This window comes from Pelodiscus sinensis, chromosome 5 (genome assembly GCF_049634645.1).
Source record: "Pelodiscus sinensis isolate JC-2024 chromosome 5, ASM4963464v1, whole genome shotgun sequence".
NCBI lineage: Eukaryota > Metazoa > Chordata > Testudines > Trionychidae > Pelodiscus > Pelodiscus sinensis.
Window position 1 is genome coordinate 14,054,541 of NC_134715.1, and position 19,376 is coordinate 14,073,916.

Genomic DNA, 19,376 nt, shown 5'->3' on the forward strand with positions numbered 1-19,376 from the left:
AAGGGCAAGCGGGAGTGGGGGATGGAGTGGCACTTGGAGGCCGCTCCTCAGCCACCCCTGCACTGATGCGCGGGAAAGGGGCGTCCTGACAAGGGGAGGGCTGGAGTAGAAGGGGGGAAGGGTCCCCCCCCAAGCGCTTAGGTAACCTGTCGAACTCCCTGGTTTCTGTGTGTCTATTTGTCTCGTGCTGCAGGTGGTGAGGACCATCAATGTGGAGCTGCTGAAGAGGCTCGTCTGTCTTGGAGACCTGGACAACAGCATCACCGGGTTTGCCGCCCTTGGATTCCTGAACTGCGGAGGAGCCCTCCATGGGACACACATCGCAATCCACGCACCGCCCCATCGAGCAGCCCAGTTTATAAACAGGAAGGGCTACTATTCCATGGTGCTGCAACCCCTTCGTTGACCACCGGGGACACTTTATGGACATTTGTGTTGGGTGGTCAGGGCAGGGACGTGACGCCCGCATATTCCGGAACTCCCATCTGTACCGCAGGTTGCAGGCAGGAACATTTTTCCCCCAGCGACACCTCGCACTCGGGGACGTGCAGATGCCAGTGTGCATAGTGGCCAGCGCGGCCTACCCCCTGATGCCGTGGCTCGTGAAGCCCTACTCCAGCCACCTGGATGTGAGCAAGGAGCTTTTCAACATGCATCTTGGCCAGGCCCGCATCCAGGTGGAATGCGCCTTCGGACGGCTGAAAGGGAGGTTCCATTGCCTCCTCACACGCCTAGAGATGGGCGAACGCAACATACCGGAGGTGGTGACCGCATGTTGCACCCCCATAATCTGGTGGAGAGGAAAGGGGAGGCCTTCCTGCCAGGGTGGGGGACAGGTGCTGATGGCGAGGACAGTTGAACAATGTTCTGCCATCCACCAGGCTCACCAGGCTGGTGTCCAAATCTGAGAGGCCCTCAGGGAGAGATTCTCAGAAGGAGCCCACTGACTTTCCCCAGGGCCTCCCCCATGGGGGGTTAGGCCTGGCCCACCCCTACCTTTCCCTCCACAACCCTCACCTCTTCCCATTAAGAAGACACAGACCTGTTTTTTGTAAACAGAATTTTTTTTTATTAGAAACACAGTACAGAACAGGTGCAAACTGTGTATAAAACACCTTTCTCTTCTCATTGTTCAACTGTTTATAAACAAAGTAAATCTGTCAGTCAAAAATAAAGATTTTGTTACATAACTGAAATGTCCTTTAACTGGGGTGGTAGGGGACTGAAAACCTGGAGGGAGGAGGGGGGCTCAAGTAGGCTCCTGCTTCCCTGATCGCAGGGTCCTGCCACCGTCCTTGGGATCAGGTGAAGCAAGAGCCAGTCCTGGCCTGGGTGCGGGGCAACTGTTGGGTCTGTGGCTGGGGGGGAAGGAGGACTAGACGAGCAGGAGGGGCTGGGGGGGAAAGGGGTGCTGGAGGAGCAGGGGGTGCAGGGGCCTGGTGTGCAGGAGGAACGGTGCCCGGGACAGTGGCAGGCAAGCTGAGGACCTCCCACATTGTGACACAGATGTCAGTGCGCTGCTGGGCCAGCTTATCCATCAGCCTGGTGCACCACTCTGTCTCTGCCTCCGTCATCTGCTGGAGGGGCCTGTTCCGGTCCTGCAGGGCCACTACGTGGTCCCTCAGTAGACCTTCAGTGCCTGCGGGTGCCACGGGTCTGGGATGGTGGTGGGGCGGGCGTGGTGCTCCCCTGTTGGGTAGAGGGTCTGGCTGTGGAGGAAAAGAGAAGACAGTCAATGTCTGTGTGCACCCCTGTTGTCCCTGAGGGCATGCCATGGCTGTCAGGGGCTCTCCTTCGGACAGGAGACTCAGGAGTGTTACACATGACACTGCCTGAAAGCCTCACAGGAGCCCCACAGCGGCAATGGGACCAGATGGCCCCCCACACTGCCAACCAGCCCCTGTGTGGTGACCCCTCAAAGCACTCACCTGATGTCCATGGATGCCTGGGAGGCCTCTGGGGTCTGGAGGATCGGCTCCTGAGAGAGGGTCCCTGCTGCCTCCTCCTCCTGGTACAGCTCTCCCATCTCTCCTGCCTCATCTTTCTCCCTTGGGTCGGTCCATGATGTGGTGGGGTAACCCGGACTCCACCACACACAGTGGAGTCTGGGCTTCCCCACCATCCAGGATCTGCTCCAACTCCTGGTAGTAGGGCAGCTCTCTGGGGCTGCCTCGGAGCGGGAGCTCTGGTCCTGGGCCTTGGCATATCCCTGCCGCAGCTCTTTGGCTTTGGCCCTCACTTGTGCCATGGTGCAGGGGTGATGCACTTTGGGGGCCAGTCCGTGGGCCAGGCGCTCACAGATGTCCACATTCCTGCGGCGTGTCTGCAGGGCCTGCAGCATTTGTTCCTGGGACCAGAGCTCCAGCAGGTTTTTTATTTCTGGCCCTGACCAGGCTGGTGCCCCTGGGTGGGTGGTCCTCTCTGTCCCGAGAAGAGCCAGGGGGCCTTGAAGCTGGGACATGGCTGGCACGGGTGCTCTAGCTAGCTGCTGGACATCAAGGCCTGTCTGGGTGCCTGTGCCTTTAAGAGGCTGCGGCCAGGAACCACAGAGGTTCTCTACATGTAAAGGTTAGACTGTCCACCAGGGCTTCTTCCTGGAGGCCTTTTTTTTCTGACAGAGTTGGCTCCCTGCATCCACACACACCTTTTTTCGACAGATCTCTGTCGAAAAAGCCAATCTTCCTTGTAAAACAAGGTTTACTGCTGTCGACAAAACCGCTGCATTCTGTCGATTTACCGTCGACAGAATGCAGCAGTATTCTAGACACGGGTATAGTTTTTTCTAAAAAAACCCTGTAGTCTAGACACACCCTGGGAGATGTAGCAACAATGACATAGCTGAAGTAGGTCACATTTCATCCTGTACAATTTTTAATGACTCATGAATATAGAGTAAATAAAATCCAGATATAGATAGACTCTGAGTTGAATTAGATTCATGCTGCTAGGATAACAACTTGCTATTCTTTTACAGTATATACATCAGCTCAATACTGTTACAAATAACCATGTAGTTAAACTAAATTTAAACAACCCCTGATTTTGATTCTGTGCTAAGAATGATGAAGTAGGATGGTCTTATTAATATTTATGTGAAGGCGACTTTACACCCCTCTGTCAGTGTAAAGGGAATTTAAACTTGGTGCAGTGTCATTTATACTCACTTTTAACCCCTTTATATTGCCAAAGTGGTATAAAGGACCTTAGTGTAAATGAGAATCAGGCCCCTAATCTACTTTTTGTTCTATGGTCTTCATTGACAGTAAAGAGTTGTTCAGAATGAATGTATGGCTGAGGCCTCATGCGTCGAATCATTTTTTCGGTGCGGGGAGGGGGAGGAGATTTTAGCTGCAGGCACAAATAGTCTTAATATATTTGAATGAAAATATGAGGCTTTTTTTAACCTACCTATAACATTACTTCTGAGTAGCTCTTTCCTCTAATGTATTTCTACAGCAGATTCTTTAGAGACCAATGGAAAGCTGGCAGAAGAAAAAGCTGAAGACACAGACTGTGATGGGTCATCTTTGCCTGAAGACTTTCCAGAGGTAAAATGAAGAGGTGCTGACAGTGCCTTTATTTACTGTTTTACTAGACTATTTACTTTGACTTCTGATTCCCTCAATCACATTGAGTTTCTGGAAGTTGTTTCATCAACGTTTTAAATGTAATGTCACTTCCATTTTATTGGCCTCCGGTGTTTATACACAGAGAGCAATCTGTGATAAATCAGCTGCACAAGAGAACAAGAAAACAATGAAAGCCAACCGTTTTTAGAAGTGTTAATGCTAATAAAATATATCAATTCTTTGCTATTTCATAAATTCTAGCCAGAAAGCTCCCTCAGTTCAAAGTGGGCTAGAAAAAAATCAGAGTATTTCAGATATTTTGCCAAGTATCGATAGACTACACATGTGAAGCTCCCTCTCCTTCATCTTTCTGCTCAGATAAACTAACGTTCGTGAACAAATTCCTATTCCACCTTCAATCTGTACTTCCCATATTGTCCTATGTTATATTAGTCAATAGATAGCCAGACTCTGTAGCAAATGAATCCAGTTAATAGAATCCCCTATCCAGTGTTTGTACTTCCTGCCCAGTTATGACAACTGTTATTCAAACACCTGTACCCTTGGTCTGTAGCATCTTGTAAGGGGTCTAAAAGTATAGTAGTCCTGCTCCTTGGCTCTAGGCTGGGATTTCACCTCTCCAACTGCTCAGCATTCCCCCAAGCAGATGTTGAGTGTTTGGGAGTTTTGTGGTTGGATGGATTTCCTGGAAGAATTGAAATAATCAGTGTTGGCACCTTGCATAAATACTAAATGTACTTGTTAACATTGTTTTGTCACAAAGAGGTAGCCGTGTTAGTCTAATCTTGGTAAAACAAAAAAAGCAGTTATGTAGCACTTTAAAGATTAACAAGGTAGTTTATTAGGTGATGAGCTTTCGTGGGGCAGACCCACTTCTTCAGCTCATATTCTGAAAGTGAATTGGCATGACCATTATATAACAGAGGGATACAATGAAAAAAAGTAAAAAAAATACAAACTTACAAATCGGCTACATAAAACAAAAGGTGGGGGCGAGGGGGAAAGTGACAAGGAAGGAGGAAATTGCATACTGTAAGAGTCAATTACAAATTGCATACTGTAAGTGGCTAATCTGGGGTCACTACGAATATGAAAAGGTGGGGAAGCTGTCTTTGTAACGTGTAAGATAATTATCATCTCGATTAAGACCCATTCTAATCTAATTTTAGCATAAATAAAAGTTCTGAAGTCTCCCTAGCTACATCTACACTGGCATGATTTTCCGAAAATGCTTTTAACGGAAAAGTTTTCCGTTAAAAGCATTTTCGTAAAAGCACGTCTAGATTGGCAGGATGCTTTTCCGCAAAAGCACTTTTTGAGGAAAAACGTCCGTGGCCAATCTAGACGCGGTTTTCTGCAAAAAAGCCCCAATCACCATTTTTGCGATCGGGGCTTTTTTGCGGAAAACACTACTGTGCTGTTTACACTGGCCCTTTTACGCAAAAGTCTTTCGGAAAAAGACTTTTGTCCAAACGGGAGCAGCATAGTATTTCTGGAAAATCACTGACGATCTTACATGAGATCGTCAGTGCTTTTCTGGAAATTCAAGCGGCCAGTGTAGACAGCTGGCAAGTTCGAAAAACTTGCCAGTCTAGACACAACCCCTCTGTAATCTGATGTTAAAGTCTCTTTGTTGTAAGACACATGTTGTCAGGTCTTTAAGGGAATAGCCAGTTTGAATGAAAGCTGGCTGACAGGTTTGTGTGTATGGAGATTTCTGATGTCTGATCTGTGAGCATTGATTCTTTGGAGAAGCGACTGACCAGTTTGTCCAATATACATCACAGAGGGGCATTGCTGGCACATGGTGGCATATATCACATTGCTGGACATACAGGAATATGAGCCCTTGATCTTATAACTGACATGGTTAGGTCCAGTGCTGATGTCTCCAGAGTAAATATGTAGACAAAGCTGGCAACGGGGTTTGTTACAAGGGAAAGTTCCAGGGTTGATTTTATGTGGTATGCCCTGTGGTTGTTAGTGAGAACCTTCCTGAGACTCTGGGTGACATGATGCCACGTGATGCTACACTTCGAGAGGCTCTGGGTGACAGATCTGTACTCTCCTATAGACAATCACCTAATCTCCAGAAGATTCTCACTAACAACCATAGGGCATGCCACATTAAAACCAATCCTGGTTTTAATGGCCATCATGTGCTAGCAATGGCCATCTGCGATGTATATTGGACAAACTGGTCAGTCGCTTCGCCAAAGAATCAATGCTCCCAGATCAGACATCAGAAATCTCCACACACACAAATCTGTTGCCAGCATTTCAATCAAATTGGCCATTCACTTAAAGACCTGACAACATGCATCTTACAACAAAGAGACTTTAACACCAGATTACAGAGGGAGACTTCAGAACTTTTATTTATGCTAAAATTCCACACATTGCGAATGGGCCTTAATCGATATGATAATTATCTTATAGGTTACAAAGACAGCCTCCCCACCTTTTCATATTCGTAGTGACCCCAGATTAGCCACTTAATTGACTCTTACAGTATGCAATTTCCTCCTTCCTTGTCACTCTCCCCCTCCCGCCTTTTGTTTTATGTAGCCAATTTGTCAGTTTGTATTTTTTTACGTTTCTCATTGTATCCCTCTGTTATATAATGGTCATGCCAATTCACTTTCAGAGTATGAGCTGAAGAAGTGGGTCTGCCCCATGAAAGCTCATCACCTAATAAACTATCTTATTAGTCTTTAAAGTACTACATGACTGCTTGTATTATTTGTTTTTATTTATAATATAAAAGTCTGCTTCTTGTAATGACCTTCCACCATAACTCAATATACTTTGAAATGTTTCCTTTACCAGCCGACACAAATAAATGGCTGTGAAGAACATTGTGAAGACAAAGTAGTGTCTGAAAGGTGAGATTTTTAAGTGGAATTTAAAAGTAACATAATTTTTACAACCATGCCAAGTGAGAGAAGAGGAATTACAAACAAACCACAAACCCCATATACATGTTGATATAGGATGGTTCATGTTACCTGCAAAGTCATGATATTATATAGAGCTATAGACTCTGATGTCAAGTGGTGGTATTCAAGAACACCAGTTGTGATTTCTGACTAGTACAAATATGCTGAAGGACTCTGTTTTGCTACACAACTACTAGAATATCATTAGGGTGAAAAAGTATTATTCCTATGCTAACTTACATAGATTCCCTGTTGCCTTTGCTCCTTTCTTTTCCCAAAATCTGCTGTTACCAAAGGACAACTTTTCATCAGTTTGAATCCTGCCCAGGACAGTAGTGTTTGAGAATTATTTATTTCAGACAGTGATTTAATTGACTAAATAAACAGACATTTCCTTCTGGGAATGTGCTCCTATCCACACTCAAAACTGGCAGCAGATGACACCTTCATTAGCAGCATCAGTAGAGTTGAGACATACAGGCTTATAGTGGTCCCTGAAAAACTGGATTGTGTACAGATGTGGTCGCCCCATCTCAAAAAAGATATATTGGCGTTGGAAAAGGTTCAGAAAAGGGCAAGAAAAATGATTAGGGGTTTGGAATGGGTCCCATATAAAGAGAGATTACAAAGACTGGGATTTTTCATCTTAGAAAAGAGGAGACTAAGGGGGGGATATGATAGAGGTCTATAAAATCATGATTGGTATGGGAAAAGTGAATAAGGAAAAGTTACTTGTTACAAAAACATAAGAACATGGGGTCACCAAATGAAATTAATAGGTAGCAGGTTTAAAAAAAAGGAAATTGTTCTTCATGCACTGCGCAGTCAACCTGTGGAACTCCTTGCCAGAGGATGTTGTGAAGACCAGGACTTTAATAGAGTTAAAAAAGGAACTAAAAACATTTATGGAGGTTGGATCCATTAATGACTATTAGCCAAGATGGGTAAGAAGGGTATCCCTTAGCCTCTGGTTGTCAGTGTCTGGAAATGGATGACAGGAGATGGATGATCACTTGGGCTACGTCTAGACTGACACGATTTTCTGGAAATGCTTTTAACGGAAAAGTTTTCCGTTAAAAGCATTTTCGGAACAGAGCGTCTAGATTGGCAGGACGCTTTTCCGCAAAAGCACTTTTTGCGGAAAAGCATCTGTGCCAATCTAGACGCACTTTTCCACAAAAAAGCCCCGATCGCCACTTTCGCGATCGGGGCTTTTTTGCGAAAACAAATCTGGGCTGTCTACACTGGTCCTTTTGTGCAAAAGTTTTGCGCAAAAGGACTTTTGCCCAAACGGGAGCAGCATAGTATTTCCGCAAGAACACTGACAATCTTACTTGAGATCGTCAGTGCTTTTGCGGAAATTCAAGCGGCCAGTGTAGACAGCTGGCAAGTTTTTCCGGAAAAGCTGCTGATTTTCCTGAAAAACTGGCCAGTCTAGACACAGCCTTGGTGATTAATGTTCTGTTCAGTCCCTCTGGGGCATCTGGCATTGGCCACTGTTGGCACACAGGATATTGGGCTAGATGGACCTTTGGTCTGACCCAGTACAGCCGTTCTTATGTTCTTAAGTGTCCTGGTCTGATAATGTGAGGAATCTGCACAATGGAGATTTTGTGGGGGAAAGTTTTAACTATTTAGTTTCTTGTGCCACAAGAATCGTCATGATATCTGAGCCCCTTGCAGGCATGTATACATTAATCTATCAGAAAAGGTTCCACCCCCATTTTTCTCCTGCTAGCTTTAAATGATAGCACCTTAGTCATAATTCAAGCGTAAGAAAGTAAAATATAAAGAAAGGCATCTACGCTGTGTTGCTATGAGCAAAACTTCAGAAAACTTAACTGCTTAATACCTATTTTTCTCAAATAAATTCATAATTAGTTTATTTTTGCAAAGACACAGGTTACACTAGGAAGTCATTGTTGTGTGTGACTGGGTGTACAATATGTCTGTATGTATCATAATTATATGTGTAACCTGCACACGCACATATGCATTTATAATTGTATGGACAAACTTAATTTTGGCATTTCTCAATATTAGATTTACCCAGCATTGCTCAGGTCTTTAACTCAAATAAATTTTGTTTTTCTTCATTTAAACCATCAGTCTGGGGTGGGGCAGGGAATGAGGGGTTCAGCATGCAAGCTGTACCAGGAAGAGAGGACTACTTCAGCAGCTTTGGGCCATGTGAGAAATGCCTGTCCATGACCAGGGCACCTCCAGTGGGCACAGCCTGGGAGGCGTGCATGTTCCCTGGCTAGGGGGCAGCTAGACACACAAACAAATTCTCTGAAATATGTAGTACAGGGGGTGGGAAACCTAAGACCCAGGAGCCAGATACAGCCCCCTGTTTGCCTGGATCCAGCCCCCAAGGCTCAGGGCACTCTGCCAGCATTGGGGAGCCCGTGTTGATGCTCCAGCTCCCCCCCTCACCCACACTGTCCCACTGCAGAGCTGAAGCACACAAAATCTACTAGCCTGTACACCCCCCCCCCCCCCAAGACTCTGGTGTGTGAGGGGAGTGTGGAGAGCATCTTTCTCCTTCTCAGTTGGGGGCCGCTTCAATGAGGTGTTTTGGGGGGACGTGTGGTTTGTTGTTGGTTTTGTTTTGCTTCTCACTTCTATGTGGTCCCTGAGTGGTATTTCTATGGGTCAGTGGCCCCCAACTTAGAAGGAGAAAGGTTCCCCACCCCTGATACAGTAGATAGCTGTTCCTTCTTCCACCCTGCCCCCTGGTGGCCCAATGGGATTATAGCTGTCCCAGTCCTCATCTCTGGTTCCTTGCTGCCACCCTGTGGCCATTCTGCATAAAACTCCCTCCCACTAAAAAACCCTCAATGCAAATCCCATTATCCTGACACAACTAAACCTTGCCCTTGCTTTAAGTTATGAAAAGAGGAAGGTGCATATCAAACCTGGTGGTCCTAGCTCTTACTGTTTAGAAGGAGTTCTTGAACAAATGGACTCACAGACAGACGCACATTTCTAAAATGCATAGTAAGAAGATTTGGGTGCTTGACGTAACTTTTGTGCTCTTTGAAGTAGCTTTTTGTGTGCAATATATGCGTAATAAATAATAAGTCATTTAAATTTACTTCAATAAGGCTAAAAACGAATAACTTCCCAAACCACCAGCCTGGCCCTGCCCACACTCCACCCCCAGAAGGCCTGCTGTAGACATTCTGGGACTAGAGTGTTGCTGCCTCCAGCACCTTCCCCCAACCACGGTACTCCGGGGCTGGGGAGGCTTGGGCTGCGCAGCCTCCTCCCTCCCTGGTGCTCCAGGGGCCAGGGAGGCTGGAGCCACATGATCTCCCCCCTCTCTGCTGCTTGGAGGCTGGGGAGGCTGGAGCCATGTGATCTCCTCCCTCCCAGGTGCTCAGGGACAGGAGAGGCAGAGGTGTGCGGTCTCCTCCTTCCCCAGTGCTCCATGGGCCGGGAAGGCTGGAGCCATGCAACCTCCTCCCTCCCTGGTGCTCTTCTCCTCCCTGTGGTGGAGGTGGGGTCTCAGCAGAGGAAGTGAGGCTGGGAGCCTGTATCCCCCAGCCCCAACTGCACTGACCGTCCATGAGGTCACCTGTGTTTGTATTTTATGTTATACTAGCAGATGTACCCAGCATTGCTTGAGTCCTTAACTCTATTAGTATTTAAATAAAAGGAAAATGTACATGCTTTATTGAAATGATTGTGTTTTTCAAAAATACAATGTTATTTTTGTTAATTTAATTTTTATTTCTGATTTCTTAAAAAAAGATTTGTTAAAATTTGTCTAATTTTTTTAGTAAATTTTTTAAATGGGAATTTCATCAATTTTTTTCTTCATCTGTATAAACTCTTATCATTCATTATGTTTTAAGAAAAAAGGGGGATAGTCAATTTGGTTTCCAACAGGATTGTTTTCTAGTTTTCAAACCTGAAGCATTGATTTAGCTGTGCCAAAACAGAGCACCACTCCAAATTTCTCTGTTTTATCCCTTTTCTTTAAGGTTGATTGAGAAACAAACATATTTCAGGTCCATTCTATTTTTCTGGCTCATCTTGGTTCAATTTCTTTCAGCATTCACTCAGTTATGTCAGTTTTGAGGACAGAACTTGATTTGGTGTTTATGTCTCTTCTCTATTTGGTTCTATGAGAAGCAATCCCATTCCAGGTGCATCCCATTTTCCTTGCATAATCAAGCCCTTATGTTTCTTTAAGTTATGATAAAAGGAAGCTATATACCAAATTTGGTAGTCCTAGCCCAAGAGTGGATCCAGCCCACCAAGCCTTTTGATCTGGCCCCCGCCCACCCTTTCTGCAGGGAGCAGCATGGATCAAAGTGGCGGGCTGCTCTTTGTGGCTATCTGCACTGCTGGGAAGAGGGAGGGATGGAGAGACTTCAGAATGCTGCCCCCATTCCCAGCCAAATCTCTCCATTCCTATTGGCTAGAAACTGGACAATGGGAGCCGAGAGATTTTGCTGAGAACGGGGGCAGTGCCGCACAATTCCTCAGCCCCCATTAGCTGATTTCTGGCCAAATAGAAGCTGAAAGATTTTGCTGGGGGTGGAGGTAGCATATGAAGCCTTTCCCTCCCTCCTCTTCCACACAGCACAGAGACACACATGCACAGCCAGCCAGCGGTCTGGGGATGCTGGCAGGGAAGCCTGCCTGAGAATGCTGCTGGCCAGGAGCTGCTTTGGTAAGTGTCTCCCAGTCACAGCCTGCTTCTGACATCCCAGCTCCTCTCCCAACGTCCTATCAGACTCTGCACCCTCTCCTATGCCTCCTGCTCCAGGACAGAATTCTCCTCCTAAACCCTGCTCCGCAATCTCCTGCCCTAGATCACAATCAAACTCTCTGCACCCTCCTCCTCACCCCTGCCCCAGGTCACAACTTCTCCCCAGACCTTCCACCCCTGTCCCAGGTCACAACCCTCTCCTTCACCCAAACTCCCTTTCAGACCCCACACCCTCTCATGCACCCCAGTCCTCTACCCCAAGCTCCCTTCTGCACTCAACATCTGTCCCAGCCCCTCCATAGAAAAGGGCAGCCCTTGACCACTTACCAAAATCTTGGAGTGGGCCCCCCCCCCCCCATCAAAATTATTGCCCACCCCTGTCCTAGCACTTACCGTTCAGGAGGAATTCTTGATCAGACAGACAAACTCTCTAAAATATGTAGTAGGTAATTCATCATCTCTGTGTACAGGAGGCCCCCGACTTGCGACACGAGTGGTTCCTGGAGAAGCATCGCAAGTCGGGAGCATCATAACTCAAACCCTTATTTACAGTAGGTGCCATGCGCCATCGTAAATACAGGCTGAGGAGATAAATCGAGGGTTTTCAGCCCCTTCGGCATTTACAAAAATGGTTGTAAGTGCGGGGGGGTCAGAACTCGGGCGGTCACAAATCAGGAGCCTCCTGTATTACATTAGTAGCTATCATCATCCTGTTAAACCTCTTGTTTTGATAGAATCTATTGAATACATGAAATATTTATTTTCTTTATAAATACAATCTATATTGAAGAATTCTGTAATTTTCAGAATAATCTCATATGTTGTAGAGTTTTTAGTGACAGAAATATTCATATTTAAAATTGCAGAATGTTGTTCTAATAGGAAATGAGAACCCTGTTCGTTCTTTGTTTTTCCAGATCTCAACAACTTCTTGTGGGACAAGCAGATGAAGATGAAATTACATGGGGAAGTGATGAACTCCCAATAGAATCAATAAATCAGGAACATCTAGCTAAAGGCAAGGACTTTAACAAATAAACAATCAATGGACAATGAGGATTATAGTAAACATACCATGTCAGAAATGTATTTGAACATGTACTGAATATTTTTAATAGCCCAGTTCTGATAAGAGCAATTATAGGAGATCAGGGTGTTCAAGAGTTCATAGGAGTTTAACATAATAATTCATGCTTGCAAACTCTTTTTCATGTAAGGGAGTAGTGTCACTGATTCATCTGAGCAAGGGATTACGCACAGCCAGTTCTGGTCCGTAATATCTATATTACAAAAGCTACAGTGGGTGTATGCAGAAATTGGACTGAGATCCTATAGGATCTACTGATTTCTGACTCCACAGTCTAAGTGCACAGCATTTTCCTCATTACTTTGGGCCTAGTTTTTCCATCTTTACTGAAGTCAATAGACCTAATCCCAGACTAAAAGGATGGCAGAATTTGGTGTCTGTCTTTAGCATTGTGACTGTTCAGGAATATCAAATTACCTGAATTCATATTCACGAGTCATATTCAGACTTGTGTCTTATCTGCTTCAGAGTGCTTTTTAACGTAGGAACAATAAGCTTGAACATAAAACTATTCTAGTAATCTTTTTTGAATGATTCGGTAGTCACAACTTATTTTTCATTCTCATTCCAAGAAAACTTAGATTATTAATGAATCACATGGTATTTGAAAGACTAATGAAGGACATCTGCCTTTGGAAAACACAACTTTTTGAAAAACTTAATGTTACTATAATGTATCTTATGCTTTTATCATTAAAACTCGTTTGAAGCTGAAGTTTTAAACACAAAACTTCAAGGGAAGAACTTTCACTTTTCAATATAAAGACTCTGGATTAGGTGCAGAGTTCTGCTTTCATATTTGTGTATGGTCACTGATTTTGTGAATTACAAGGTGTCTAGAATTTATGCTAAAATGCACTTGTTATATGTGTATAGACTGTAAGGAAATTAAAGATAAGAATCCTCTGTTCATGGTTTCTCAAATGTTGACATTTTATTGTATATAAATTAATCATGAATGGATCTGTATACAGTTCTGGGGAAATAGTGATAAAAGATAGAAAGCATTACCAGTAAAGGGATAATTCTGAAATAATTGTTTATATATCATGGATCTATTACGGATCTACATATGAATAACTGACAACCTGAAAACTGGATGTGGTGGTCCCTGGGAAATGTCTCATTTTAGAGCACTGCACTATAGAGCATGATATTTGCTATCCTTTCTTTTAGCTGTTTTAATGTACATCTAAATCAATCTTCTTCTGCTGCTAGTTTGCCCGTTAGTGACAAATGAAGAGCTCTCTGCACTCCCAATTGTCAGAGTGCTTCCTTCAGGCAAATACACTGGAGCCAAATTGAAGTCAGTCATCCGAATGTTACGTGGACTATTGGAACAAGGAGTTCCTTCCCAAGAGATTGAGGTAAACAAACACAGGCTATTTTGAGTCCTTTTTAAAAGGGATGGTGGGAGGGAAAGCTCAGTGGTTTGAGCATTGGCCTGCTAAACCCAGGGTTGTGAGTTCAATTCTTGAGAGGGGCCTGGGGCAAGTCTGTCAGGGATGGTGCTTGGCCCTGCTGTAAGGTCTGGGGCAAATCTGTTGGGGATGGTGCTTGGCCCTGCTGTAAGGGCAGGGGACTGGACTCAATGACTTCTCAAGGTCCCTTCCAGCTCTATGAGATAGGTATCTCTCTATATATATATATGTGAATCATGCAATAGAAATATTCTTCACTGTGTGAAGCAGGTAGAAACAGAGAGCTTGATTCTGCATGGCCTTGCACCAAAGCAAAAGGGTGGAAAGACTACTTCCCTTCCTCTCTATTCCAATTTAACTATATTAACTAGACTGAGCTATATTGGCTTTAGCTCTAGAAATGTGATTGAGGCTTACTCATCTCTTCAAATAAATTAATATTAATAATTAATACATTATATTTTTTAAAATCTGCCATTTAAGCTCAAAGACATGGAAAATGTAATGACCTCTGCAAAATCCAGCGGGCACAATGAAAACAATGTTAAAACTTATGAGAGAACATTACAAAGTAATGACAGGAAATTCCTTGGTGTTTTTTTTCCAAAGCTGCCTGCTTTCTCCCATGTAATATTGTGAATTATAACTATATGTCTTGGGGACAAATGTTTGATTACAGGTTCTAGCAGAGAAAGGTATAACAAGATCCAGTAGCAGGAAGTTGAAGCTAAACACTTTCATACTAGAAATGAGGTGGACATTTTTAGGGTGTGGTTAATTAGCCATTAGAACGATTTACCAAGGGTCACAGTAGATTCTCCATTATCTGGCAATTTTAAAGTCAAGACTGGATATTAAAAAAAGAGGAAGCTATTCTCTAGCTCCAACAAGATTTATTTTGGAGCAGTTCTATGACCTGTATTAGACAGGAGGTCAAACTAGATGATCACAATGGTCCCTTTGACCATGAAATCTATGCATCTATTCATAGGCATGTGCAGCACATTTCATTAGGGTGTGCACCCAAATAATTTTTTAAAAATGTACACTTTGACCCCCATTAGCCACACCCCCGAACCCCATTAGCCATGCTTCTGGGGGTAATACTTTTGGGGCAATATGGACACATGACCAGAAATAAAAGGTGTTATGTGACACACGCACCCCCAAGAACTTTTCCCACCATCCTCTTACCAATAGGGATTAGTTTGGCCCTCACCAACCCCCTCCCCATGCAACTATCCTGCAATTCCTTTAACCTGGTGTGTGTGACATTAACTCGGGGGGTGGAGAGGCTGGGGGGGAAGTGTCCCCTCTAAGAGTTTCTTCTCATGAGTACAATACATTTTGTGTTGTGCACCAGTACTGAGTTTGTGGCTTGTTTGGATGTGCCACTGTGGCACCCAACTTATTAATAAGTATCTTATAAACCTCTACCCTTTCCCTCTGCTGCCCTATCTCCTCCCCTTGCTCCATCTGCTCCCCTGGTGCCTGCTGCCCCCACCCTCACCCACCTCTGCTGTCCTGACTCCTGCCCTTCCCACTGACCTCAGCCTTCCTGAGACCTGCCCCCCTCCACCAGCCCTTCTCTCCCCCCTGTGCCCACTCCTCCAGTAGCCCCACTCTGATCATGTGAACTGCCCCTCCTCATCCCCTCTCCTAACACCTCCCTCTACACACTTGTCCTGCCTCTCTCCTCTGGTGCTGGTCCCTTCCCCTGCAGGTGTCTGCCCTTCTGCTTCACCCCCAAAATCCCCTGACACCTGCACTTTCCCTTAGCCCTGCACCCTCCTGGTGCCTCCCCCTTTCCTCATTGCCCCTGCCCCCTTTTCCCTCTTTTTCCCTGATGTGCACCCCCTCACCACCCTCTGCTCCCATTCCCCTCATTCACATGTGCTCTTACACATGCCTTGCTCCATCCCCGCCTTCCTTATGCCCACCCCTTCTGTCAAGCCTTCTCCCAGCACCTCCCCTTCTCCTCTCTAGCCCACCAAAGCCCTTCCCCTCTCCTCTCCTAGCATTATCCTGTCCCCCCTCTCACTGACACTTCCCCTCATGCCCTTTTCCTCATTGTCTTCACTTGGCCCCCTGGCATTTGTCTCTCTCCTCCACTCTGTCCCTTGGTGCCCTCCCCTTTCATCTCCTGACCTGCCCCCCTCCCCTCAGCACAAGCCCCTTCCTCTCTGACCCCTTCCCCCTATTTTTCCCTCCTCCTGCAGCAGCCGCCAGCTGGTCTGTAACACAGTTTTAGGGTCGCCCTGACTGTCATCCTTCTGGCGCTTCCCCTACTCTGTCCCTTAGGTTTCTCAGCCCCCTTTTGGGCCACAAACCCCCACCCCGCAGTCTCTGGTTCCCAAAGTTCCGGCAGTCCCCATCACTTGGTGCCTGCACCGGGTCCGACTCATAGGGTTCCTAGGTATCTGGTTTTTGGGTCCTCTGGTTAAAAAAAAAAAAAAAAAAAAAATCCAGAAAATACCGGACACATGCTATGTCTGGTATTTTCTGGTTTTCCAGCTGGGCGCCAGACTGAAGCCTGGCGGTGGCGGGGGGAATGACTGGAAGGTGGGGCGCAATCGACACTGGGAGCCTCTAGTGGGGGTTGGGGGGGCTGGCTAGGAAGAAGGGGGGGCTGGAAGCAGAGCTGGCGGGGGGTCAGGGGCTGCAGGACTGGCTGGGAGGAAGGGGGGGCCGGGAGGAAGGAGGTGCAGGAAGCAGAGCTGGCGGGGGGTTGAGGAACGCGGGGTTAGCAGGGAGGAAGAGGGGGGCTGGGAGGAAGAGGGGATGGGAAGCAGCTCTGGGGGGGGCGGGGGCCAGCCGCGCTGCCCCTGACTCCCACCCTTCCCGGAGCAGCCACGCTGCCCCCCCTCCCGAGGCCAGCCTCATTGCTCCGACCCAGCCGCGCTGCCCCCAACTCTCTCCTCCCCCCCCCCCCCCCCCGGGCTGGGCCAGGCCAGGCCAACCATGTTGCTCCAGACCCCAGGCCAGGTCAGCCGCGCTGCCCCCCCCCCCCCGCCCCGAGCCCAGCCGCACTGCTCCCAATCCCCCTCCTCCGAGCCCAGCTGCACTGCTCCCGCCCCTGACCCCCCCCCCCGCCCTGAGCCCAGCCGCGCTGCTTCCATCCCCTTCCCGGGAGTGGGCACACATCCCCGCCTTCCCGCCCAGGGTTTAAACTTACCTCGCTTGCTGGGGAGGCGGGGTAATGATTCTGTTCCCTGCCACCTGTTTCCGTGGGGTCCTAAGACCCGTTGGTTTTAACCATGCATGTGTGGCAAACCCTGTGCAGCGTCCATTCCCCAGCGCACCAGGGCGGCCCTTTGAAACATTAGAGTGTGCCTGGGCACACCCGGCACACCCCGTGCGCATGCCTATGCATCTATTCTATACCGCGTCTCTGTTATGTACACTATATGTCTCTAATACGTACTGTTAGTCACTTAGTTAAAATTTGATGGCATTTGGTTTATCCCAGCAAATATTAACATGACTTATCTGTTTATAGAACCTTCAAGACTTAAAGCCATTGGACCGCTGTTTGGTTGGACAAACTAAAGAGAACAGGAGGAAAAACAGATATAAAAATATACTTCCCTGTAAGTTCTAAGTAATCTTGATAATAAACTTAGGGTTAGGGTTATAGAAGCACCAGGCTGTTGTGCCAGGATTTTCAGCATTGCAAGGGAATACTTTAAAAGTTTTAATGAAAACATATTAAGGTTTTGTAATTCTATTAGCCAAACAGATTTGGAGGCTAATTACTTACCTGTCTCTTTAAGCAGCCAGGAGAGAATTTCACTAACCTATAAATGTTATTTCTCCAGTGATTTAACCAGAAAGACAGGGTAGTCTGGTGGATTTTAAATCAGACTGGGAAATCTATTCCCACTTCTTCTGTTACTGTGCAACTGGACAAATCATTAAACCTCTTTGAACCCATTGTCCTAGTATATAACAGAGAGAATGCTGCTTACCTACCCTTTTAAGGTACTTTGAGATCTGTGGATAAAAATCATTATATGAGTCCACCTCAAAGGTGAAAGTAAGCCAGTGTGCCCCAGTGCAGACTCGCCGGCTGGGGTCAGGACTCTAGATGCTGCTGGCACCCTGGGCTGCATGACCACAACGCACCCAGGCTCCAGCCCCAGTGATCAGGCAGCTGGGCAGCATAATCCCCACCACCCCAGGGATCCAGTGGCCGGGTAGCATGGTGGCTGCACTCCCATCCCTGAGCTCCCCCACATAACCCCAATCCCATGCCCTGAGTCCCCATATCCCACAACCCCCTGCCTTGACTCCTGCATCTTGTACACCATGCCCTGAACCTCTCACCTCTCAACTCACTGCCCTGACCCACCCAAAAGGGGACTGTGATATAACAGTACCTGTAAGAAATGTTACTTTCATCTTTGGTCCACCTACTTGTTGTTTTATCACACCCATCCTTTTCCTCCCTCTCATTTAAAGCAGTAATTCTGTTTATGCAGCAGATCCTGTTTGTCCTACAAAACAGAAATAAATATAGGAGGACAGAACATGCTCTTGGTTACACCACTATAAATCTCAAATAACAAAATAATATTAATACAGTATCCAATAATAACATTAATACAGTGTCCATCTCACTCTAATGAAGTCTGAGTCTAGAAAAGAGAGCCAGAAGGTCTTGCTTTTTAATTTATGTTCTCACAGAGTTGCTCTGCAGTCTTGGATAAGACACTATGGCTGTGTCTACACTGCACCCCTTTTCCGGAAAAGGGATGCAGATTAGACACTTTGGAATAGCAAAATCCGCGGGGGATTTAAATATCCCCTGCGGTATTTGCATTAATATGGCTGCCGCTTTTTTCCAGCTTGGTGATAAGCTGGAGAAAAGCGCCAGTCTAGACGTGATTCTCCGGAAAATAAGCCCTTTTCCGGAGGATCTCTTATTCCTACTTTTGAAGTAGGAATAAGAGATCCTCCAGAAAAGGGCTTATTTTCCGGAGAATCACATCTAGACTGGCGCTTTTCTCTGGCTTATCCCCAAGCCGGAAAAAAGTGGCAGCCATGTAAATGCAAATACCGCAGGGGATATTTAAATCCCCCGCGGATTTTGCTATTCCGATGCGTCTAATCTGCATCCCTTTTCCGGAAAAGGGGTGCAGTGTAGACACAGCCAATGAGTATGTCTACACTTAATGCTGGAGGTATGTTTCCCAGCACAGGAGACTTAGCTGCGCTAGATCATAGCCGTAGCAATGGGAGGAGCTAGTTTTGTTGAAAACATGTGGCAGTCAGGGGAGGACCCAGATGATTGGAAAAAGGCAAATGTATTCCTGGGTGAGGACGCCACCTGATCGGATGTGGGGTTATCGGCTGTCTCTTTAGTCTGTCAATTTCCTTGGTCTTGGGGCAGCACAACAAGTGAGTTGATATCCCAGGTCACTGGGAAGTCTGGGCTACCATCCAGAGTCAGTAACACCCTGGCCTCAGGGCAGTACGGCTCAATGGCCAGAGTGAGCGAGTCATCCTTGGCTCGGGTCAGTGTGACCTAGTAGCCGGAGTCTATGGCTACGTCTAGACTGCATCCCTCTGTCGACAGAGGGATACAAATTAAGCACATCAAAATTGCTAATGAAG

General features: G+C 46.4%; 1 protein-coding gene and 1 long non-coding RNA gene across 16 annotated transcripts in view; one reads left to right on the forward strand and one right to left on the reverse strand.

Moving 5' to 3' along the window:
* The window catches only part of LOC142829532 (uncharacterized), a 31,166-nt gene extending 14,018 nt beyond the window's left edge, over positions 1-17,148 (reverse strand). Inside the window, exon 1 of the long non-coding RNA XR_012904019.1 lies at positions 16,936-17,148. This is a non-coding gene — a long non-coding RNA (uncharacterized LOC142829532). The remainder of the gene's footprint in view (positions 1-16,935) is intronic.
* Positions 1-19,376, forward strand: part of PTPN13 (protein tyrosine phosphatase non-receptor type 13) — a 238,698-nt gene that overhangs the window by 196,040 nt on the left and 23,282 nt on the right. For 12 of the 15 annotated variants that reach the window (XM_075929542.1, XM_075929547.1, XM_075929553.1 and 9 more), the window contains 5 exons: positions 3,457-3,548; positions 6,420-6,475; positions 12,170-12,270; positions 13,558-13,706; positions 17,260-17,350. In XM_075929542.1, the coding sequence (XP_075785657.1) occupies positions 3,457-3,548; positions 6,420-6,475; positions 12,170-12,270; positions 13,558-13,706; positions 17,260-17,350 (489 nt within the window). The remainder of the gene's footprint in view (positions 1-3,456; positions 3,549-6,419; positions 6,476-12,169; positions 12,271-13,557; positions 13,707-17,259; positions 17,351-19,376) is intronic. The other 3 variants (XM_075929544.1, XM_075929548.1, XM_075929556.1) reach the window with 1 other exon arrangement.